This window comes from Dreissena polymorpha, chromosome 16 (genome assembly GCF_020536995.1).
Source record: "Dreissena polymorpha isolate Duluth1 chromosome 16, UMN_Dpol_1.0, whole genome shotgun sequence".
Taxonomy (NCBI): Eukaryota; Metazoa; Mollusca; class Bivalvia; order Myida; family Dreissenidae; genus Dreissena; species Dreissena polymorpha.
Window position 1 is genome coordinate 2,700,108 of NC_068370.1, and position 25,706 is coordinate 2,725,813.

At 35.6% G+C, this 25,706-nt stretch overlaps 1 protein-coding gene across 16 annotated transcripts in view; it reads left to right on the forward strand.

Annotated features, from left to right (window-relative positions):
* The window catches only part of LOC127861976 (tetraspanin-18-like), an 87,605-nt gene that overhangs the window by 33,581 nt on the left and 28,318 nt on the right, over positions 1-25,706 (forward strand). Inside the window, exons 1-2 of one of the 16 annotated variants that reach the window (XM_052400789.1) lie at positions 16,904-17,001; positions 20,839-21,249. The exons of 2 other annotated variants lie outside the window; for them this stretch is intronic. In XM_052400789.1, the coding sequence (XP_052256749.1) occupies positions 21,103-21,249 (147 nt within the window). In that variant the 5' untranslated portion in view covers positions 16,904-17,001; positions 20,839-21,102. 13 more of the 16 variants (XM_052400781.1, XM_052400782.1, XM_052400783.1 and 10 more) reach the window with 13 other exon arrangements.

Sequence of the window (25,706 nt, forward strand, 5' to 3'; positions counted from 1 at the left end):
ACGTGAAAAAGCAAGTGGGTGTACAATAATAATTAGTGTACATAACGTATAACATCAAACATGACAGTGGTTGGAAACAATCGCAATGTTAAAACATATTGTGACAGGTGGCAATCGATTATCATGCTGTTTATATTTATGTAAAATAAACCACATTGAGAGTGGATTATCTTACGCATATCATGTGGATGAATATGCTAATAATATTGATAGACAGTACACATTTGTGTTAATGTCTACAACAACAATTACAAATTTCACAAATTAAACTATGGCAACAAATTAAACAATCAGGCGCGTATATTTCCAGAGGGGGTAATCACGTGATAGTCAAGATGGCGACGCCTATACCGTGACAGTTATTTTACGCCGTTTTGTACCCTTTATTACTTCTGTTTATTTTTTAAATGACCCTCACTTTCCAGCCATATCAGTTAAACGGTGATAAGCGTTTATTTCGTATTTAAATTCGCTTTATATCTCGACTTTACTCTCCGCAAATTTTCTTAGTGGAGCCCTAATTAGGTCATCCCGCTAAGAAATTTTGCACCGAGTAAAGTCGATATATAGAGCGAATATTACCATGAAATAAAAGCCATTAACTTTCTTCCTAACATGGCTGGAAAGTGAGCGGAATAAAAAATAATAACACAAGTAATAAAGGGTATAAACCGACGAAAAATACCTGCCTCGGCATGGGCGTCGCCATCTTGTTTGTCACGTGATTACCCCCTCTGATTTCACATCTGTATACGAGTAGATATTAATTATTTCTTTAGTCGTCTAGAGAAATGTGAAAGATGAATAATATCGTAGAGACGATACGGATCATTATAATAATAAAAAACACATAATATATATGCATTAAATGCGGAAACACAAGCACGCATGTCTATTTCACCTCAAGTTATTGCAGGTACTGGTACTGCATTATGAGGATTATATACATACAACAAACAAGAAATCAGATAAACAAACACACAACAACATCCGCGGAACATAACATTTCAGCTGATATTTAAACAACATTCAATATGGCTTTCCTAATTATCAGAGCTTCTTTCACACAAAAAGACAACTTAATGAGAACGTCTTTATTACATGTGCTCATAAGGCTTAAGAATTTAAATACTGATGGCCGTTTGAGATAATAAGATTTTATGTATTTTTTCCTAATATCTGTATAACATGGGCAGATTAAAATAAAATGATATTCATCTTCAATATCACGTGAGTTACAACAAATACAATATCTTTCTTCCCTAGCTATGCGGTTATTACTTAACCTACCCGTTTGAATTCTTAATGGATGACATGACATTCTTAATCTACAGAAGTAAAATCTGAGACTTTAGGGTAAGATATCTAAATATTTTTCATATTCAAATGATATTTTAAATTCTTTGTACAAAAATAAAACTGGACTTTCAAGTTTGTGAAACTAATGTTGTTTTAAACAGTCTATGACTCTGCATTTAAACTCAGAGAGAAAAGCATTATTATTAAGGTACTGGTAATTTTCAAAAATATACGCAAATCAATATACAGTGGGTATCTGCCCAGGTCGCCGTACACTGCAGCAGAAGACGCATTACTTCTTACGCTTATTAATCGTTTACAAAATTTAAGGTGTATTCTTTCTAATTCTTTGGATTTGGTATAACCCCAAACTTCACAGGAATAATTAAGAATTGGCGATACGAATGCATCGAATAGTTGACACAATGGTTTTGGCGAAAGACCAAAGTCGTTGCATTTACAAAATAGAACATTTAAGGATTTCAAGGCCTTTCCATTAAGATGTTCAATGTTTTTGCAAAAGTTCCCAGTGTAGTTAAAAACAGTACCTAAATAGTTAAAATCATCATCTGTTTCGATTAGTTGGCTATTATAGGTCCATTTTTCATTTGCTAATAAGGCCCCGCGTTTTCGAAAAACCATTATTTTTGTTTTTTGTAGTATTTACAGTTAAACCCCATGAACAACAGTATGAAAACAAAACATCTAAGTGCCTCTGAGTTTCTTCAGGAGTTTTACCTATAATAGCCATAACATCAGCGAACAATAACAAAATCAAAGTTAAATCATCAAAACTTAAGCCTGCATCAATATTACACTGCAAATAAAGCTCTTAATCTTCAACAAATAATGAAAACAAAAGAGGTGACAACCTCTCCTTGTCTCAAACCCACAGCGTAGTTCAAATATTCAGAATAAGTAGAACATGCCTTGACACAAGATTTAACTTTTTGATACATGTCTTTAACAACTCTTAGCAGTTTTCCATCAATACCTGTTTTAAACATTTTTAACCAAAGTGCATTTCTATAAATAGAATCAAAACATTTCATCATGTCCACGTATATGACGTAGAGCCTCTTATTTTCATTGAGATATTTCTGGACAAGAGAATGTAAATTAAAAATTGGATCTACTGTGGAACGCCCTTAACGAAATCCGAATTGTGCGTCCGAAATATTGTTATTTTCCGTGCAAAATTTATCAATGCGTTTATTTATGACTTTAGTAAATAGCTTGGACAAGCAGCTTACAAGTGTAATACCACGATAATTATTAACATCGCTTTTGTCGCCTTTTTTATTAAGTGGTATTATCAAGCCTTCCATCCAGTTTTCTTGGTAGTAACCCGAATTTAAAACCCCGTTAAAAATATCACACAAATGACTAGCAAGAATATCAATACATTCTATGAAATACTCGTTTAGTAAGTGGTCGCTACCTGGAGCTTTATAACGCTTGAGCGATTTAACTGAACTAAGAATTTCACTCAAGGTGATAGGCTGGTCAAGTTCAGTATTACAAACAGATACATTATGAAAATCATGATGTTCACAAAAATATTCTGCTTTTTCATTGTAGCAGTTAGATAAATCATTACTTAGATTAGCAAAGTATTCTTTAAATGCATCAATTGAAATATCAGCATAATTGGATTTTTGTTTACTTTTAAAATATTTCTTTGGGTTTACATCTTTTAAGACGTTCAATATCTTTCTTTTTTGTCTATAACTTGTATTTTTACATTTCCTTACGATTTTCTTATAAGAGGCTCTACGTTGCATTAAAAGTACCCTATTTGCGTTATTATGATCAGAATTAAATAGGCGTATTGCTTGCAAATACAATACCCGCGCAGAGTTACAGTCATCATTAAACCAATCTGCATTTTTAATCACAGTTTTTAACACAGCTTTTGTTGAGAAAAAAAGGCTTGTAATTAACAAAATAGCACCTAGAAAACAATGAAATAACCACGGATCTAATAATTTAAGAAAAATCATCGACCGTTTTATAAATAGATTCCCTAAAGCATATATCAATACTTTGGGTAATACTGTTGAAACGCGGTAAGCACCCTATAATACCCGAACGGAAACGCTCCGCGTTTTCTTCGTTCCATTTATGTTTAATTTCGCACTTAGGATACTCGTTCTGATCAGGCTTTGGGCATAATAGTGGAAAACGTAATGGTGCGCGGTCCTCCATTCATTAAATGGTTCAATAGTAAAATCATTGACTAGTGAAAAATTACGTTCATTCATTAAAAGATAATCAATAACAGAACAACCGTTATTCGAACAAAACGTGTAGTTACTAGAATTAAATATACGCCCATTCGCAATACGTAGAGAGGTAGATTTACAAAGATCTATTAATTTAGTACCGTGGCTATTCTGAACATTAGTAGTAGTAGTAGTAGTAGTAGTAGTAGTAGTAGTAGTAGTAGTAGTAGTAGTAGTAGTAGTAGTAGTAATAGTAGTAGTAGTCGTCGTAGTAGTAGTCGTAGTCGTCGAAGTAGTCGGTCGTCGTCCGGTCGTCAATCGGTCGTCCATCGTCCGTCCTCCGGTTGTAGTCCGTCGGTCGTCCTTCGTCCGTCCTCCGGTCGTCCATCCGGAGTCATCCGTCGGTCGTCCCTCGTCGAAACATCGGTCGTCCGTTGTTCGTCCATCAGTAATCCCTCGGTTGTCGACCATCGGTCGGTCGTCGACCATCGGTCGGTCGTCAGTCGTCCGTTGGTCGTCCGTCGTCGAAGTGGTAGTCGTAGTTGTAGTAGTAGTAGTAAAAGTAGTAGCAGTAGTAGTAGTAGAAGTAGTAGTAAAAGTAGTAGTAATAGTTGTCGTAGTAGAAGTAGTAGTAGTAGTAGTAGTAGTAGTAGTAGTAGTAGTAGTAGTAGTAGTAGAAGTAGTAGTAGTAGTAGTGTAGTAGTAGTAGAAGTAGTAGTAGTAGTAGTAGTAGTAGTAGTAGTAGTAGTAGTGGTAGTAGTAGTAGTAGTAGAAGTAGTAGTAGTAGTAGTAGTAGTAGCATTAGTAGTAGTAGTAGCAGTAGTAGTAGAAGCAGTAGCAGTAGTAGTAGTAGTAGTAGTAGTAGTAGTAGTTGTAGTAGTAGTAGTAGTAGTAGCAGTAGTAGTAGTAGCAGTAGCAGTAGTAGTAGTAGTAGTAGTAGTAGTAGTAGTAGTAGTAGTAGTAGTAGTAGTAGTAGTAGAAGTAGTAGTAGTACGTAGTAATAGTAGTAGTAACAGCAGCAACAAGAACAACAGCAGCAGTAGTAGTAGCAATGATAGTAGTACTAATAGTAGTATATTATGTTATATCAGAGCCTTGCCTGCTTTGACCAGCTATATATATGCGCACAGAATATTTACACATGTTACGCAAAATTTGATTGGCTGACTAACTCGGGATCTCGAGATAGCGAAAACGCACACTGCCTTTATTTACTGCAACGCTCTTTTCTAAGTTGTACGCCGCTTTTATTTAGTTTTGCACTCCTCTTTTTTTTCTATCTCGTGGCCACGACATAGCTAACTCGTGGCCACGAGCTAGAAAAAAGAGTAGAGCAATTTAAAAAAAGAGAAGCACTTCTCTTTTTTTAATTGTACGCCGCTTTTATTTAGTTTTGCACTCCTCTTTTTTCTATCTTGTGGCCACGACATAGCTAACTCGTGGGCACGAGAAAGAAAAAAGAGGAGAGCAATTTAAAAAAAGAGAAGTGAATGTCACCTCTATGCCACCGTAGTTTTCGCAATTACTCTGAAGTATCTTATATGTCTTTAGTAACATATACTTAATATTTTTATTTTTATTTAATAAAACGTCTTTTAAAAAAAATCAACCGTTAAAATATTTATCACTATGCCTTCATGGACATGCTATTATTTTACACTGTGGTGGATATATTATTCGATGATGCATGATTATTATTTATGATGTGTAAATAAGCCAATTTAGCTGTTAAGATCGCCTTAATTTGTCACGTAATCGTTCATAGTTCATGGACGACACATAGTTACTAACAATGTTCATTATCCTTAAATTACCGGTGTGTAGCCTATCATACGATATCTCGTCATGCGCGAATTGCCAAGATGACAAGATTTGCATTAACTACCATTTTCTCGTACCGCGCATGGGACAAGTCTGTCCCTCTCTAATAATATTAATTTCTCTGCATAATGAAGGATAAAATATTCAACAACACCATGTATCAGTTTCTAGTCCAATTTAATGTCTGACTTAACTAATATTTCGGTAATACAAATACGTTGTGATTGCTACATGATTGTGTCTTTTTCCAAATATCCACCTCTAGGTCTAAACGCTAACTCCTCTTTCCCTCTAACATCTGCCCCGTGAAACTCAGTTATGAATCCCATTGGTCAGTGTTCTATGCGTGTTTATTTCTGATTGGCTGAATTACAACCTATGACTGGAAAAGTCACTATTCAAGTATGCACCCGCTAATTAGCATTGTGATACCAATAAATAATGCAAATACAGCCCAAGGCTTGTGTTAACAGCATCATAACCCCTTTGTTGTTAAACATACACCAGATCCAAATATTTAATCTTTTTGATATACTTGTCAATATTTCGTACATAAAGAAAACCCAAATATTTCACCCAATTTCTCATCATTATTTGACACAACTATGCGCGAATTGCCAAGATGACGAGATTTGCATTAACTACCATTTTCTCGTGTCGCGCATGGGGCAAGTCGGTCCCTCTCAATTTATGTTAATTTCTCTGCATTACGTAGGATAAAATATTCAACAACACCATATATCAGTTTCTAGTCCAATTTAATGTCTGACTTAACTAATATTTCAGTTATACAAATACGTTGTGATTGCTACATGATTGTGTCTTTTCCAACTGTCCACCTCTAGGTCTAAACGCTAACTCCTCTTTCCCTCTAACATCTGCCCCGTGAAACTCAGTTATGAATCCCATTGGTCAGTGTTCTATGCGTGTTTATTTCTGATTGGCTGAATTACAACCTATGACTGGAAAAGTCACTATTCAAGTATGCACCCGCTAATCAGCATTGTGATACCAATAAATAATGCAAATACAGCCCAAGGCTTGTGTTAACAGCATCATAACCCCTTTGTTGTTAAACATACACCAGATCCAAATATTTAATCTTTTTGATATACTTGTCAATATTTCGTACATAAAGAAAACCCAAATATTTCACCCCAATTTCTCATCATTATTTGACAAATTAAGTAATATCAAAAGCGTTAATTGGTTCTTATATTTGGTATTGCAGCACAATAACAGTCGCCTTTCCTTCTATTGTGTCCTTCTGTTCAGAAAATTCATGCTGTCGACATTGAAGAAGAATTAGCCATTAAGAAAATATGATTGATGCAATTCGAGTAAGAGTGTAATGAAATAGTAATGAGCGCGTTCTTCTTTTATGTTTTTGTCTGTTATTTTCTGATCGTAATTTACCCAGAAATTATGCGTGTTTTGTATATGTAGATTTTCAACTTGGCGGACATATTTGTGTTACATCGTTACACCAACATATCGGCATAAGTCGCATAGTGATGCATATATAATAATTGAAATGAAGTGATAATCAATAACATAACAAAACTTCTGTCAAGTAGTTGTCATCATGCAACTCATGCTATAATTATATTATTTCCATAATAAACCCCTTGCACACATCTTACTTTTAACAAAGACATTGTAGAGCATTGATTAGACATTTGCGTTGATTAATGTCCGTTGAGTGTTTATTGTAATCCAATGTGTGTATTTAGCGTTGCGGAGGATAATAATTCCGCCATTGATTGTAGCTTGTGCTGGCGTAAACAATATCTCCAGAGCTGGGACAAAGTGTCTGGAAATAGTCATAATGAAGACAAATGTGACCACTGGTGTTGGGATAGGTTTCGCTCGGTGTTGCTGTCTAACCCGGGTTTTGACCTGTACTGAACTTTATCAACAGCCAATAAAATAGTCGAGAAATTTACTGCCCGTAGACCCGAATAACTGACCGGTAGTTGCGCCTTTGTTAAACGAGAGCGCCGATGGCGTTGAAAGTCTATTTGCAAGATACATGGGAGTTTCTGCTGAAGTAAATGTTAAAAGATTAGTTGTCTGAACGGAAATGTAATAGGCTATCAAAAAGATTTTTTGTTATGAAGAACAAGACTATTGTCAAGCAATAAAAGTCCCCTACCTCGCATGAAGCAGTAATAAATGTGTATCCCTTTGTTTTCAAGGGACGTTATTCTTTGTAGTTTGACTTGTAGATGGTAATTTTCTTAAAATAACTCGATTTTGCCAATAACAGAATTGTTTTACAAACGAAATTTGTTTTATTTTCTAAGAACGTTTTTTCTCGTAAAACGATCTTTAGAAAAATTCACTAAAAATGGTGTAAACAATGCTCTTGGAAGAAAATGTTAGAAGAAAGTTTTAAAAAATGAAAAATTGTAAGAATTACGAAATTCTATATTAAATATCTATTTCGTCTGCCCAAAATCAGAGAAAGCTTGGAAAAGGACAACCGTTTCCCCTGTGATTTTGAAATGCGGTATTACAAAAGCCTATTTGCGTTTCAAATAAACTAAACAATCATAAACTTAGCAAAAACTGCTCGACAATCTGTGTTATGTAGAATATCGTGATAGATGCATACCATTTCGAAACTATCGCTTTTTGTAGATTTGTTCAAACAATACTTACACACAATTGTTGGTTTCGCAACTTATACGAGTCAGAATCAGATTTTTGTATATGACACTATTGTCGAAGTTTCAATATCACAGCTTATTTACTGTTAACACAGTGCGAAAAATAACAGCATAAATTTAGTTCTTCTAAGAAACGAATTCAATATATAAAAAATCCAGATGTGAAATTTTTGTTCATCATTTAAATATGTGAGTGTGTATTGTGGCTTAGAATTGTTAAGTAAATCATCCGCGACATTGATAAGAACTATTTGAGCTCTTTGCTTACAGGGACGATCGTTTTCACACACAAAACAACCAATACACATCAACACTGTTCCTGGTTTAATTTGTTCCCTTTTATATGTGGCTTAATGCGTGGAATTAACAAACCGGACAGCCCGAATTCAATATTCTCCCGTAAATCATGCTATACATAGATGGTTTTGTCACTGCTTTGTTTTTACCGGTGTAGACTCAACGCTCTTAGAGACGTGCTGTACTTACATATATCTTCGTGCCCAAATCTGAAAAATATTGCAGATTTATATAAACAAAGAATACATTTAAGAATGTGCAGTGGTTGAGGCTGGGATATTTCGAGCAGTCCACTATTTTTTGGTAAATTAAAATTTAGTTTCAGTAATGATTAGTCCTTTTTAAAATTCTGTTTATCCAAGACATTGTTGCTAAATAATAGTGGTTATCATCATAAATGTGTTTCACTTATATAATACACACAATAAAAACTATTATTTGTCGTCTGAAAACGCCATCAAATTCTATTTTTAGGTCTTCTAACAATATACAATTTACAACAAATACATCATATTTCATCTTGAGCAATAAGAACAAAACACAAATAATCATATATGCATGCACACTTATAATTAAATATATTATACTTAAAATCAAATGACAGACATAAAACTATAATAACCATTTATGCAAGAACAGTATTCAAACATTAAACTAAGGTGATTTACTAAAACAACATGAAGCATGTTCAGTTTATTTCATAAAGTGTGGTAGAAAGCTTTTGATTTTTTCTTAAATGTAATTAGATTGTTTGTTTGACGTATAGATTGGGGTAACGTATTCCAAATTTTTGTGCTAGAAAATTCAAACGATTGTTTGAAATAGTTTGTTTTGGGTATTCGCACAAGCTTTAAATCCCCCTTTTCGCAAGATCGCAAGTTATAGTGATTATTTTGTGAAGGTTTAAAAAGGTCACGTATGTATAGTGGGGTTTGATTGTGGAATGCTTTAAAAACAATAACTGACGTGAAATATTGATTACGCTGTTCGAAAGTCAACCATTTAAGATCTTAAATAGTGTTTTTGAATTGGTGTTGTACTTTTTATTTAAAATATGTGCACCACAACGCTTTTGTATTTTGACTATTATATTAATTTTCGTTTTGGCCGCTGAACTCCAGGTAACGCATGCGTAGTCGGATATAGGTGAGATATAACCATTATAGAAGAGCTTACGCATTTCAAGGTTAAATATGGTTTTATTTTTTGCAAAAGAAACATTCGTGATGACAATTTTTAAGAAACGCTGTTAATGTGTAGTTTCCAAGATAGAGTATTGTCAATATAAAGTCCAAGAAGTTTTTGACAATTTACTGTTTTGATCACCGTATCTGAAGTTTTAAGTTTTAGATTTGTTAAGTTTTGAATTTTCCGTTTCGACCCTATTACCATACAAGTAGATTTTAGTGGATTAATAATCATGTTATTAGTTTGGCACCAATCATTTACAATCGAAAGATCTGTTTGTAGCTTATTTTGAACTGTTTGAATATTTGTTCCCAAAGTGTGCAATTTTGTATCATCAGCATACATTGCAGAATTACATGTAAGATCCAGCGAAAGATCATTAACGTAAATAAGAAATAGAAGAAGTCCTAAAATAGATCCTTGGGGAACACCAGCAATGATGCTTTTACAAGTAGAGGTAGTGTTTTCTGCTTTGATATACTGAAATCGATTGCGGAGATATGAAGAAAATAGGTCGCATGACCTATCATTATAATGATAAAGTTTTAATTTGTATAAAAGAAGCCTATGGTTCACAAGATCAAATGCTTTTTTTTAAATCCAAGAAAATTGTACCTACCAGATTTCCATTATCAATTTGTTTAAGCCATGAATCAACTATATTAATCAATGCTGTTTGACAAGAATGATATTTGCGAAAACCCGACTGAGTTTTGTTTAATAGACATGTAGATTCTAGATATATATATATGCAATTGTTTAGCTATATGCTTTTCAAATATTTTATATATAGTAGGTAAAAGTGATATTGGTCTATAATTATTGGGATCTTCTACCGATCCCCACTTGCATAAAGGTATAACGTGTGCAATTTTAGGCATGTCGGGAAAGGTTCCATATGATATACAGTTATTTATAAGAGCAGTGATTGGTTGTATAATGAATTCTTTGCAAAGTTTAATAATGCTGGGCCCTATACCATCAGCCCCAGCAGATTTGTTTGAATGAAGTTGATTAATTTAATTACTAACTTCTGATGTAGTATCAAACTGAACAGAACAATTCTTAGAATCTAGCTTAGCATCTAGATATGTTTTCAGTGAGTTGAAATCGTGTTCAGCAAATTCAGCCTTTTTAATAAGTTTCGAGATGTCAACAAATTTGTCATTAAGTGCATTAGCTACATTTGTTTTACCATTAATGTATGGTGACCATCAATCAAACAAGAGTATACGGAGGGAACCCCAACCTGTCCGTTAAAGTGAGACCCAATTAAACTCACATGGCTATGTGAGAGGCGCGTGCACTAACCAGTACTTTAATCGGACGGTCTTTGTTTTACCAGGTTACTTTCTGATCACTAAGCCATTTGAAGAGACGAATACCAGTCGCATCGGTTGCTTTATCAACGATTGACTCAGTCATTGTTTCCATATTACGTATGAATTTTGTAACCTAATATTGTTCACTTGCTTTCATGAAATGAAGATCATACGTATTTTAAATCTTGATACATATAAGAAACATATTTGTCACATTAATCGTTAGTAATTTTTCGCTTCATAAAATCTCGATTCAAACAGAAATTTTCCGCTTTATACAATCCCACGGAACATATTGTTTAGTGAAGTAAAACACACAATGGAATCAAACGCACTATTACGAACGTGATAGTTTTTAGTTTATTAACCGACTTACATCAAAACCAAATGCTACGCATAAACGAAATCTGTCCGATTTAATCGCATGTATGGCAGTATATATAGCTTTCTAGGGACCTCGCATTCTATTTACGAAATGAAACAAAAGCAAGAATATTGCCAATTTATTTTACAAGTGATATTGCATTTTGCATATGGTAAATGAAAGTCTGGATTGTGTGAAGCATTATCTTGATCAGAGAAACAAAAAACAGAAGTTTGGATGTTCATGACACAGACAATGTTAACCTTGAATGTCAGAAAAAAGCAACTTAAAATAAATAATTCATACTACTGAAAGAGGCTTTAGCCTTAGCGTGTATATTGTTTGGATAATTAAAATGAACAAAACCGAAGTGTTGTATGAACTATAAACTGAATTAAATTAAAAATGTATACAGTACTGTGTATAAAATATTCTATACGAATGCCTACGTGTGTTTTACTTCGTCTTTACTCTACACATCTTGAAAGGTGAACAAGTACCATGGACATTTAAAATGGAATTTTACAAAGTTTCACTATCATTAAACTCATCTTATGGATAATTCATATAAGCATCGAGCCCGCAAAGGCTAATAAGGTGCGACATTTCCGCATAGTTTTTTGCTAATAAAAGTATGAGACTTTCTTGAAACGAAAAATGCAACAAAAGCAGGAAGTGTTGTCCCTGGTGACCTGCTCGGACGTCATTTTACGCACATACACTAAGCCTCATTTCCTAGTGAGAGGATCATATGAGCCGTACTCTGTGAATAAGGGGTTTAATGCATGTGCGTAAAGCGTCGTCCCAAATTAGCCTGTGCAGTCCGCACAGGCTAATCAGGGACGACACTTTCCGCCTAAATTGGATTTTTGCTAAGAAAATACTTCATTTAAACGAAAAATGTCATAAAAGCGGAAAGTGTCGCCCCTGATCAGCCTGTGCGGACTGCACAGGCTAATCTGGGACGACATTTTTCCGCACATGCGTTATGCCCAGTTTTCTCAGAACACGACTCATATTTAGTCCCAGCGAATCATAAGACGCGTATGACGGTTCACATAGAAAAGAAATTCCGATAATCTTCATAAACTTTATGTGAGCCATGCTCTGTGCAAATGTCCGCACAGGCTTATCAGGGACGACACTTTCCGCCTAAACTTGATTTTTGCTAAGAAGAGACATTCTTAAACTGAACATATCATAACAGCGAAAAGTGTCATACCTGATTACCCTGTGCGAACTGCACAGACTAAGTGTCGTACCTGATTACCCTGTGCGAACTGCACAGACTAATCTGGGACGACACTTTACACAAATGCATTAAACCCCCTTTTTCACATAGCACGGTCCATATGTTTTTCGTTCTTTACGTAAGTTTCGAGTATTTTTTTCAATATAAAAACGTATGACTCCAGACAAATATTCCAGAACAGTCCTCTTAGTTCTAACAAATTACAATAAGACCATTTTTAGGACAGGATATTGTACTAAATAGAAGTAAAAATACCCCCTGATAATGATCATTTCTCTGTAATATTGCATCAATAATTGATGATTCGCGTCCGATTAATTGTGACACGTGCGCTTAATATAATCGATACACCATGATACAAAAGTGATTGCATCGGTAGCTTATGTCAAGCAAATAGCGCATAATTGAATCAAACCAGGATGCTTTTTGACCGATTCTCCCATAGGACGCAATCATTTACTGGAAGATACAAAACCAACACGTTGATAATTGCATGTTTTTTTATACATATGACCCGCGTTTCTGGGAAAACAGGGTTTAATGCACGTGCGTAAAGGAGCCCATACACCAAGCACGTTCTTAGACAGTTCGACCACGTTCTGAAAATGCAGAACGGGATGTGAACTTTCTTGAACGTATTGTTTTGGTCAGGCAAAATGTACAATATGATGGAATGACGTTCATACACAGTTCGCGCTACGTGAAGCTCGTTTCTATCCCGTCCTCTATCCCGTTGCCAATCCTTCTGTATTCAGTTCAAATTGGGTCAATTTTTCCATTGCCCCGTTGGTATACCGTTTCCAGTCAGACCGAGACCGTACTCATCCAGTTCGATCACGTTCGTACGCAGTTCTGCTTTATTCGTTGTGCAGTGGTAACTCGTTCAAAGTCAGTTCTCACTCCGTCCCACTACGTTCTTAGTACGTTTAGGACGTAGTTGCAGCCACGTTCTGCACGCCGATTATAAAACCGACTACGTTCCTGCCAGTTTTCATTAATGTTTCACGCTTTGAGCCGACCAGACGTGCATTTGTTCTTTCTCGGCCCAACAAAACATTAAATTGCTGCTCTGCTTCTAACATAAATCGCACGAAACCAATATTTACAAAATTTAGAGCTCCAAGATTGTCCGTGTTTTAACTTAATATCACAAATGATGAATTTTGAGACAACGACCTCTATTTATATGCAAATTGTCTGAACGTATTGTATTTACGGTTTGAACGTTGTAACAGCTGCATTGAACGAGTACAACGTACTTGGAACCTATTGCAATCTCCATAAAACGAGTACAACGTACTTAGAACTTACTGAGAACTTATAGAACGTGTTGCGAACGTTGGAAGAACTTATGTTTTAGTTACTATTTATTTACACGAAACGAGATCGTACTTGAGACGTAGTGCGGACGGGGTCGGTCTGTCTGAGAACGGATTGGGCGGACTAGAAACGGACTCGATCGGTGTGGCATCGTACAGGTAATTTCGGTCCGATCGCACTACGTTCTGGCACGTTCCTAACCCGACCTTAGTACGACATATCCGTTCATAGTACGTTTATTCCGTTTCCAGTACGTTGTTACTACGTTTAATTGTAGAACGGGGTGATCGGAAGAAAATTTTGAGTGGGCTCAAGGTTCTGAAATACCACTCCCGTTCAACCCCGTTCCAGGCCGTCAACAAAGTTCGAAGCCAGTTTGTAACACGTTGCTACTACGATCAATCCGTTCTCACACGGTTCGAGCCCGTTTAGTCACATTTTTTTCAGAACGTACTTCGAACGGAGTCGGTGTATCGGGGGTATAAAGTGTCGTCCAAGATTTGTGTGTGAAATCAGCACAGGCTAAGTCCCAGCTTTCCGTAATACTTTCCGCTGTTATGGATTTTTGTTTAAATGAAGTTTCTTCTTTGTGAAAATCCAGTTTAGGCGGATAGTGTCGTCCCTGATTAGCCTCTGCGGATTGCATAAGATAATCTGGGACGACACTTTGCGCATATGCATTTATCCAAATTTTCCCAGACAGTGACTCATTAAGTGACAGAGACACAATCAACACCCTGATAACGGAATGTTGTTTACACATGAACCCTACTCTGTGAATAATTGGTTTAATGCATGTGCGTAAAGCGTCGTCCCAGATTAGCCTGTGCGGTCCGCACAGGCTAATCAGGGACGACACTTTCCGCCTCTATGATAGTTTTCGTTTAAAAAAAACTAGTTAAGGCAGAAAGTGTCGTCCCTGATTAGGCTAATCTGGGACGACACTTTACGCACATGCATTTAACCCCCTTTTCACATAGCGAGGATCTCATGAGGACTGTATTAAACAAGGCTGAAATAATGGTTTACAGTGAAGGTCAGTGATATAAAAAGATACATATAGAAATTTGGCTGGTAGTTGTTCAAATGTGTTTTGAATTAATGATATGAGCGAAATGTTCCTACCTTAAAATTTTACCTGTATTAAACGGGCCTTTTCACAGATTTTGGCATGTATTGAAGTTTGTCATTGAATGCTTTATATTGATAAATGTAAACAGTTGATCTAGAAAGCTCCAGTGAAAAATAACAATGCAATTACAGAAATAAAAAAAAACAACTTTTCTCGGCTCGAACCACTGACCCTTGGAATAGAGGTCAAACACTTGGACCACTCGGCCATCCGTGCTCATAGAATGAATGATTTTTTTGTATACCGTATATAAGCAATCCTGACAGTGTCACAAAATGTAACGACAACAACAGAACACTCAAAATTATTCAATCGTTTCGTGTTGCGACGCTTTATAATTTTAAGGTTTTTATAATCGCCAAAAGATGCATTAATGGCTATTTTAGAGCATGGTAAATGTTCAGTTTTACTATTTCCTTTACAAATATCATAACAACAACGAAAATGTGCAAATCTGAAACTTTTTTATTTTTTCAATTTACCAAAACGTGAAAAAGCCCCTTTAAACGCTAATTTCATGTTTAAATACTTGTAGCAGAAAAAAATGTTGACCTACGGTTGCTCGAACCAAAAATTGAGGCGTTCGCCCGATTTCAGTCAGTCTGGGTTCCACCCTTTTTACCGGAGGCTCATTGTGTGCACTCACAGTATATCGACATTAATATTGGCATCATTGTCAGTTCTGTCTGTCCCAAGACGACCAAGTCTTCTTATCCAAATAACAATCTTTGTCCCAGAGAAGACATTATAAACATTCATATGTCATATCAGAAACGGCGGGTGTATTTGCTTAGTCAAGCTAACGCAAAAGAGTTCATCTTACATCAATCATTTTATTTGCGTTTGGTCATTTTCCAACTATCTCCGGGTAATTGAATTATGCCCCGCTGGACGATCGTCCTTAATTAAATCCATTGCAGCAGATGGTGATGAGGGAGGCAACTCATGCGAGCTTAGTATCGACAGTAGCTTGGGCGTAATCGTAAGTCTATTAGTGGTCGCTAAATATGACATGGATAGGTATACCTGATAAGTTCTTACGCCATTTTGCATGTTATTCTTAGGTATTTCTGATATTTAAAAAAAATCGACAAGTGGTAGGATTTATGTCTGTGTCGGTTTTGTTATCCTAAACTTATTTAAAATGATAAATGTTAAATTACGATTACAGGTTATGAATGAATACCTTACCATTGTCCTGATCTAGCAACCATTGTGGTGATTTATAAACTTATCGAGAGTATGTAAGTCGGGATATAAGGAATCAAGCTTAAAACATTTCTTTAAAAAATATCATGTAAAGAAACGGACACCGTGTTGGTAAAACTAGTGTGATTTCGTCACGTAGAGCCAACCGTACAACTAAATAAAATATTGGGAAAACCGGGTTGAATGCATGTGCGTATTTTTTCCACAGATTAGCCTATGCAGTCTGCACAGGCTAATTAGGGAATACACTTTCCTTTTTTGTTTGAAGGAAGTATCTTCTAAGCGAAAATCCAGTGTAAGCGGAATAAGTCGTCCCTGATTAGAATGAGTCCGATGCCGCGTACACTATTAGAAGTTCCTGTCTGTGCCAAAAAGTTTCACAAAGAGCTCATCTCATTAATTTCAATAAATGGATTTATTTGTGCTTGTTTGCCTATTCTCAGCATCGAAGGCGCAAATTGCCGAGAAGAGTAATTCTCATTTAATTGCGTTTCCATTTAGGGTAAATGGGCTGCCTGTGAACTAATTCTAAAAGTTAAATAATGAACAGGAGAAGCGGCGATAGCAAAATACGAGATTATTAAGAAATACCGTGTTTATAATGCGAACAAGCTTTTAAAAAGCTATAAATGGTTTGCATTTGTTTTCGGACATTAAGAAACTGAACATTAGTTCATATGTTGCCTAAATGTCATCAATAAACAGGCTGTGCGAATTTCACCAAATTCAATACCTTAAGGCTTGACAACTGCGGATCGCTGGTCATCGCGACGACAGTTTCAAACTTACCTGTGTGCAGTAAAATGTTCAATCAGTATTCGTTGACCCACTGGTGTAAATACACCATCGCGCTTTAAGCTTGTCCCCGTGTGATATCTACTCAGTCATTATCGTCAAAAGGTAGAGGGAGAGTTATACGTAAACAATTTCGCCTATATTTGGATTGCAAAATTTCAGGTGTGGTGTATTTGGATTACAAAAGTCGCAGTTATACTTATTGTGAAACTGCAGAGAAACCAAGTGAATAGTTTGTTGTGCGAAAGGATTATTACAAGTTTTGTAGTGATGCAATGGTATACAACGTTAAGAAAAGCCACTTGCTCGAAATGTGTGTTATAAACATTTGATGCAGTAAAGGTGCTTGAGGCGAATAAGTGGTACTTTATTTACACAGTAAATACTTGTATACGTTTTATATTAACTTTTTCTTAACTGTTATATATATGTATGTTACTATATGTAGTATAATGATACGATTGTCGAAGTACACCACATGGCGCGATAACAGTTGTTCGCAATTATTGAGTAGTTAACCAGTAAGTACGACAAATATATTTGGGGATATGCATTGCGTGATGAATTCTAACATGGGACTTATGTCATGAGTTATAGATCTACTACGCGGATGTTCTGATGTGCTTTATAATACAAATACTATATGCTAACAAGGAAAAGTGACCATATGATTTTGATTTTGGCATGTACTCATGTTTTGAACGCTTTGTTGTGCATAAAATGTGTTAAAAACAACAACAACAACAACAACAACAACATCCAAAAACTTGGGTATATAAAACAATATCAATCGCAGCTGAAAATCGGTAACCAACAACAACACATAATGTCACAAAATAAACATCACTTTTTAACACAATACTTATATACAATTAAGTTTGCTGGGTCAATTATGTTGTGTCGATAATTTTAGCGGGAACCACAATGAATAGGGACGCAGGTTCTACGCTACTAACAGCTGTCACCTTTACGGGGAGATTTAATGTGTGACGTCCATAAAGTCACATCTGATTCCCCCATGTGACGCAGTGGGAACTGTCACATGGTAGCAATTTGAGATAGAAATGCAGGCAGTATTAATGGCATATGTATTTATTACTAAAAACAAAACAAGTACCGTAGCTATTAATAAGGGCTATGATCATTAATTGTTCAGCCTTTTCAGGTTTCGTTTTTGTTTTGAGTGTGAATATATGCCATCATATTCTATTTAATTGTGTAATAATATTATCATGTAATATGATTATGAAGGAAAACTTTAAAGCATATTTGTATAGTGATATTTTTGCTTTATTCTTACAAGTTTTAAACATAACAACTGTGCCGATAAAACGGGTGGACCCTTCAACAACTCGGACGACCCCCGTTTGAGGTCGTTCTGAGATAACTGTTATCAGTTTTTAACAAGATTTAGAGGTCGACATTTTGAATGTGATTATTTTGACTTCGTGAATTCACGACGATGCTTTTTTTTCTAATTTACACGTGTGGGATGCTTACATGGTTACGTAATAAAAACAACCAATTTTTAAAGGCATATAATATAACACGTTTGCACTACAAAAAATATGTTTTGAAAGTCAAATTGTGTTATTTTAACTACTAGTATTCATGTTTTTGTATAAATGAAACATTTGCATCGGCTCAAAGAAACACATTTAACATAAAACAGAATGGCCATAAATATATATATGAATGATCATACTAAGCCGGACAGAAACCATACATCTATACGCTTACAATTGAGACGCGTTCTGAGAAACCTGGGCTTAATGCATGTGCGTAAAGTGTCGTCCTAGATTGGCCTGTGCAGTCCGCACAGGCTAATCAGGGACGACGACTTTCCGTTTTTATGGTATTTTTAAGTTCAAGGAAGTCACTCCTTCCCGAAAATCAAGTTTAGGCGGAAAGTGTCGTCCCTGATTAGCCTGTGCGGATTGCACAGGCTAATCTGGGACCACACTTTACGCACATGCATTAAGCCCAGTTATCTCAGAACACGGCTCAATTATGGATCGCTGTCTTGGAATATGACTCGAGACCGTGGACTATCGGAATCAGGGTAGACGATACTTAGTGGCACCTGTGCGCGTTGGATCATATTGATGTCTATATTAATTCGCATCGATTTTTTGATGCCAGATTTTTTCTTGTAAATAGCTATGATCGATTCCAATTAACCGTTATAGCGCGGTTGATAAATTTTACTATTATTGAGTGGAACAACTTTGTTCGATACGGATTCTATACAATTACGTTGTGTGCTGACGATTTGACAGCAGTTATAGGCAGTTAAGTGAAATGAAAAATGAAATTGAGGCAGAGTGTGTTACGGACATGGGTAGTGTTGCCTGGCAGCAATCGTTGTTTAATGTTCTTTATGCCATATCATATAAGATATTATAATATTACTGAAATGAATATATACTATCTATGTTACGGAAAATATGTTTGTTAATAATAAGTGTTCTTGAAATTCCAAGGCTCTGTCTACGTAAATTTTGAAAATCGAATTTAAATTATGACTTTTATTTAGTAGATGGGGTGTATCCCTCTGTGTGTATCCATTCAACACGTTAATTCTATGTCACGCTCTAATATGTATTTCCCCTGCTGACTTTCTAAATATGTTTCAATTAAAAAATAAAATATAGTAAATGTGATCAAGTTTACGTTTACATGACATACTTTTGACTTTATATATATGCCTTTCCGAAGTATTTACATTTGAGTCGAGCATTTATTTCATTGTTTTAGCGGTGAAAATTTAGAACGCACCTATATATACTCATAGATAAACACCTTATAGATTAAACTTGGTTTAACTCTTACTTTAGAGTGTAAACATTGGGCAAAAATCGATATCGATATATACATGAATGTATCTAATTCCTAGGCAAACAGTCACAGAGATATTACCGAATCGATTTACTTACTAATAATGCTATAAGGTCTTCAGTGGACTTGAAAATATTTGTAGAGTAAAAATCCATTAACATTATTCATAAGCGTGACTGCACAACACTCGTATGCGTTTAATTGATTTTAAAAGCTATCGGAAATAAACAGTGACTACAATTAAATTAACATTGGTATTTTTAGTGCGTGTTATAAACAGGAATTTTTGGTCTATAGACGAGGTATGATCCTTTAATTGTAGCTTGATTTGTGTATATATTAAGAGATTTTATGAACATCGTTTAAAAATGTCGACTTCATGAAAAAAAATCATAATATTATTATTAATGAATGTTAAAAACAAGGCAAAAACAACCAAGCAACATGTTTATTGTTTCTATAGTTCATAATTTTTCATCATATCTTAGACTTTATTAATTTCTCCAATGTTTTCATTTTACTTAAATGATAAATTTTCAGATGCATTTGACGCAATCGATGTTAAGGAAATGTCATTCATATGTACGTAGATTGCGCTACTTTGATATTCATTTGGAAGCTTTAATAGGCAGGTATTTACCTTTATTGGTGGTTAATTTGGATGCAATTTTAACCCACTTAATAACACCACTTCCAATACACGACTATTACCTGAATATAATACATCAATAATGAGGTCATTTCATGCTTTCAGGCGAACCATATGTCGTTATGATGTTTACATGCATTGTTAATTGAATGGAATCAACGATTAAACACCATGTAGCAGTAATAACAAGATCATTTTCCCCCATAAGACACACACTGTAATTGACTGCTGCTTTTGATGTTGTTGTTGTCTGTCGAAATTCCGGTTAATTGCGGAAGTAAACTCATTTGACACATGTCAGTCTATTTTAGACGTTCCATGAATGACACAGATGTGTTAAATATATATATGCATGTTGCAAAGAATGGCTGTTCTTAGAAAACATGCATTTGTTTAGTCTTCCATTTTTGTGAATGTACTTCAATAAAAATAATAAATAATTTTGTATTATTTAGTCTTGTGATTCTCACAGAATTATAGTGTAAAGCACTAAATAACGCTGGATTTTTAGAAGTGAAGTTTGTCGAACATTTTAAAGTTGTCATTTTAAGAAATAATTCACGAAAGGAATTTACTTTTTACGTGAAGGTACGTGGATTGGTGCTCAAACTCATTGCATAGCGATTACATGTCGTCACATATACGTTCATGAATTCGGATTATTGACGCGAAAGTGATTTTTCTCATGTACTTGGAATACGTGACATAGAAAATCGTCCATGTCCAAAAGTAACAGTATGGCGGGACCGGGCACGAGTATAATGGAGGAAAAAGAATTGGAAAGTAAAAAAGACAAGCGAAAACCGCCAAAAACGCTTCCGAAACCAAAACGTAGCCGTCAGTTCAGCAGGGACGGATCTTTGACGGTAAGAAACTACATGTTCAGTGCACCCTTCTTTATGTCCTCCAAAAATGTTTAGCTGTTACCCTATTGTTTCGAACATTACATTAAGTTCTTATCACATCGTTTCGGATATTGTGACCCTTCATGTCTCTTCGTTTCATCATAATTACCTGGTAGATGTATCATTTGAGGTTTAAGCTGAATAGGAAAAAATACGTATATATTTACAACAAGAAGATTTTAACACGTTCCTTCAGTAGCCAGGAGAATGGGAAATCATGCTTTGTCAATGTTTATGAATAGCTTGAGGGGCTTTTTGTAATAAGCAATTACCAAAATTGCAATACTTGTAATATAAATATTGATTTTTAAGACGAAATCCCTAGGGGAGGGGTACAAAATAGAAACCCGGCAAGTCATACTGGGTATAAAGGGCAGCCTCGTAAAATTGTCAAAAGACCACCTCCACTTGACCTCTCGAACAAGTACAACAATATGTTTATATAAAGACTTAGGTTGATGTTTACCAACATAAAGGACTACGACTGGCTATTGTGTACGTGTATTCATACAAATGGCTATTTATTGCTTATACTTATTAAAGTCAGTCATAAATAATAGCCGAAATCGTCCAATACACCGCAAAGGTCGGCTAGTTTGCCTTCGGCTACTAAGGTGACATATCGTGGGATGAACTCGAGACTGTTGTACATGCATACATTTTATTAAAAAGATACATTAGCCTCGCGTTCATCCCTCAACGGCTAATATGATATTAGTCCTACTGGAGAGAATCATTATTTCTGGTATGTATACATGACAGAAATTTGGGACGACATATGCTTTAGTCAACAACGTACGCTATTATGCTATTAATTGATTGGAATGACTGATATCCGATAAGAATCATTGTATGACATCACACAGATATAGATGAAGATGCTATCAGATCACAGTAATTAATCCATTGATCACTAGTCAGTAATTAGACATATTGTTCTTTTGAAACCAGATACACAATTAGGTTTAGGGTTGGATGATTTTAACATATTTGGAAGTAATTGCTTAATACTAAATAACGTTGCTGTTTTTTATTCCAAAAGATTACACAAATTTATTTATTTTTTTTCTTTTATAGATCATTTAAGGTGCTAATATACTTTAAATTACCGACAGGATCTTTAGTCTTGATAATTAAATCACGCTTTGTCAATGACTTGCTTCTTCAAATCTTGTCGTAATAATTACTATTTAATCTTTCAATTTTTTTTATAAAGCCTAAAAAGGCTTCGATGTGTATCAAGTGCATGTTAAAACTAGATACTTTTAAATAGAAAGAAATCGTTTATTTTGAACCTTACACCTCTAAAATCTAATTTCGTTAAAAACTTGAGAAACTACCCCATCACTTACAAGTTTAAGCCGATACCTAGTATAATATTCAGAGTGTTTTGAGTTTGGATAGAAATGGATTTCGCAAACAAGATAACTTAACTTCTCATTCAATAGATGTTTTTTTAAACATAACTTTTGAGTGCACGATAAAGAGCTTTAGATGACTTGGTTGCTACGATACAGTTGGTTTCTTCACGAAACATTGCCTAACCCCTTTAATGTTTTTTTCTTGTTAGGCGTGGTGTTTATTTCAACAGATGGCCTTTGCTTTAGTCACAATTTCGCATAGTGTTTGGGAAGCAAAACATTCATGATCATTTAAAATAAAATAATAATAGAATAGAAAAAGCCTTTTAAGCAGATTTGATATAGGTCCACTATATCAACGACTTCTGCAACCCAACTTACCCAAGGTACAAAAAAGGAGACAGATAGAAATAACCTTTATTTGTTTATCCTTTTAATGTTTTCTTTCTTTTTTTCTGACGCGGACTAGTTTTAATTACGTGGAATACGTGGATGGGAGTCCGATCTACACAATGATGGTCAATACATTAACACTTAACAGTATGCTAATCTTACAAATTGTTATATAGGCGTATATATAATCCGGTGTACACTACCAGACGTGGTGTTCTCTTCATCTCACGGAACCTCGGAGGTTTCCTTCCCCATCGCGGCCATGAAATACCGAACAATACCCACGATTTTATTCATCTCTCCAATAAATAATATCCCCCGAGGTTAATAGATATGCACGGTTTACATTAACAAATAAAGATGCAGCGGTTATCAAATGTTTGGAATATCAATGGAACTCTACCATCTGGGATATTTCATCGCAAACAGAAGCCATCATGTTCTTAGATAGCGACATTGGTTTGTTTAATGGTCGCTAGGGCTATCGCACACATGGTGTATGTTGGAACTACAACATGTATAGTGTAGGATCACTTTTTAATGACGTTTCGCGTCGTTACGTTAAAAAATCATGCGAGCCGCTTTCTGGGAAAACTGGTTTTAAAGCAGTTTCTTTAAGTGTCGTCCCAGATGCTTTAAGTGTCGTCCCAGATGCTTTGAGTGTCGTCCCATATGCTTTAAATGTCGTCCCAGATGCTTTAAGTGTCGTCCCAGATGCTTTAAGTGTCGTCCCAGATGCTTTAAGTGTCGACCCAGATTAGCCTTTGCAGTCCGTACATGATAATCAGGGACGACGCTTTCCGCTTTACCGGTATTTTTCGTGTTAAGGAAGTCTCTTCTTAGTGAAAATCCAGTTAAGACGGAAAGTTTCGTCCATGATTTGCCTGTACGGACTGCAAATACTTATCTAGGATGACACTCTACGTATATGTATTAAGCCCCGATTACCCAGAAGGAGGCTCATTCAAGATCATCCGTCTTTTTCACGTCCTTTCTGTAACTATATTCGTCCGACTGTCTGAAAAACATGACTAGTTTCTTGTCGTTCATGTAGCAGATGTAATGCATGTATTCCAAAACACGGATTGCAAAGAAATCCACTTTATCTTATGTCGATTATGTCCGCTGTATAAAGCAAGGTTTTGATATTGTTTAAGTGTCTTTAGAGGACAATGAACCATTCTACTTGTATTCAGGAGTTTGTGAGGATCATCACGTTTTTTTGCAAAACAAATCAGCAAAAGATCTTCCTTTAAACAAAGATTAACGCTAGCGTTTAACTATTTAATTAAAGTTTTCTGTGATTTTTGGAACCTCCTAAATTCTATTTCCCCACTGCGATTGTGCTAAAATAAATCAGATAAGCACCGCGTGGTGCATAACTCTTTCAGTGCTGGAACCGAATTTTGAAGGCCTTTGCAAACAGTTTGGATCCAGATGAGACGCCACAGAACGTGGCGTCTCATCAGGATCCAAACAGTTTGGATCCAGATGAGACGCCACAGAACGTGGCGTCTCATCAGGATCCAAACTGTTTGCTATTCTGATAGTATTCTTGGAAAAAATCGAAGAAAATGCTAATTTTTGAAATTCGGCAGACGACATTTTAGCAGACGACAAATTTTCCAGCATGCGAGGTGCATACGGAAGCCTTCGTATCGTGCAGAGACGATGGAGTCTTCATTACAGTAATTGAAATTGAGTTTTCAAAACTCATTTATTCTTTATATTTCACGGATCCCCCAGGGAGGAGAATCTGTCACTTCTAACTTGGAATTTATTTCATTTAAGGCACATTCAATGGATGTCTATTATCAGCAATTTGTTTTCGGGAAGCACAGGAGTGTTAACTGCTCGAGACGGATGTGAGTGATGTAAGCGATTCTGCTTTTCGTCTTCGTTTTGTGTTACCGGTTTGTCAGGGAGTTTCGTGTTTTCATGGTGTTCAAACTTGAACTGAAGACATTTGTCTTAAATTTCTTTTCCGAAATCGTTTAATTTCATAATGGTTTAAAGTGTTTGGCGATGCTTTCAATGCATCATGACTGAAGGTTGCGAAAAAGTAATTGTTTTGGGTAATATTGGAACAAAGTGCATGGTAAACTCGCATAGATATGCAGCGTTTATCTGTCATTTAAATCGTTGTGTCACGTGATGAACATCGGCAAGATTTTGTTTTTATATCTTTCAAGCATACGCTATGATGACCCATGCGCACAAATGTATACGAATGAATCGAATTTAATACGTTTTGCACGTCTAAATGTTCCTTTGAGCCCATCCCATCCAACAATTAATTGTCATCTAAATGTCTTATTTTCCTAGAGTCGCCTCATGTGTTGACATTTCTATGATTCAAGGATGATGATATATGGAACAAGCCAATTATGCTGTTTCCTATGCACTCATTGATTCTCCTTTGATTCAGTTTCTGACATAAGTGCGATACTCTGTATGTTCATACTTGAAGCTATAGTTAATCCCGATATGAGAAAACCGGGCTTAATGCACGTGTGTGAGGTGTCGTCCCGGATTAGCAAGAGAAGTCCGCGCATGTTTATCAGGGACGACACTGTCCGCCTTAAGTGGATTTGCGCTATGAAGACTCTTCCTTTATACGACAATAAACGTTCAAGTTGATTGCACAGACTAAGGCCAAAATAA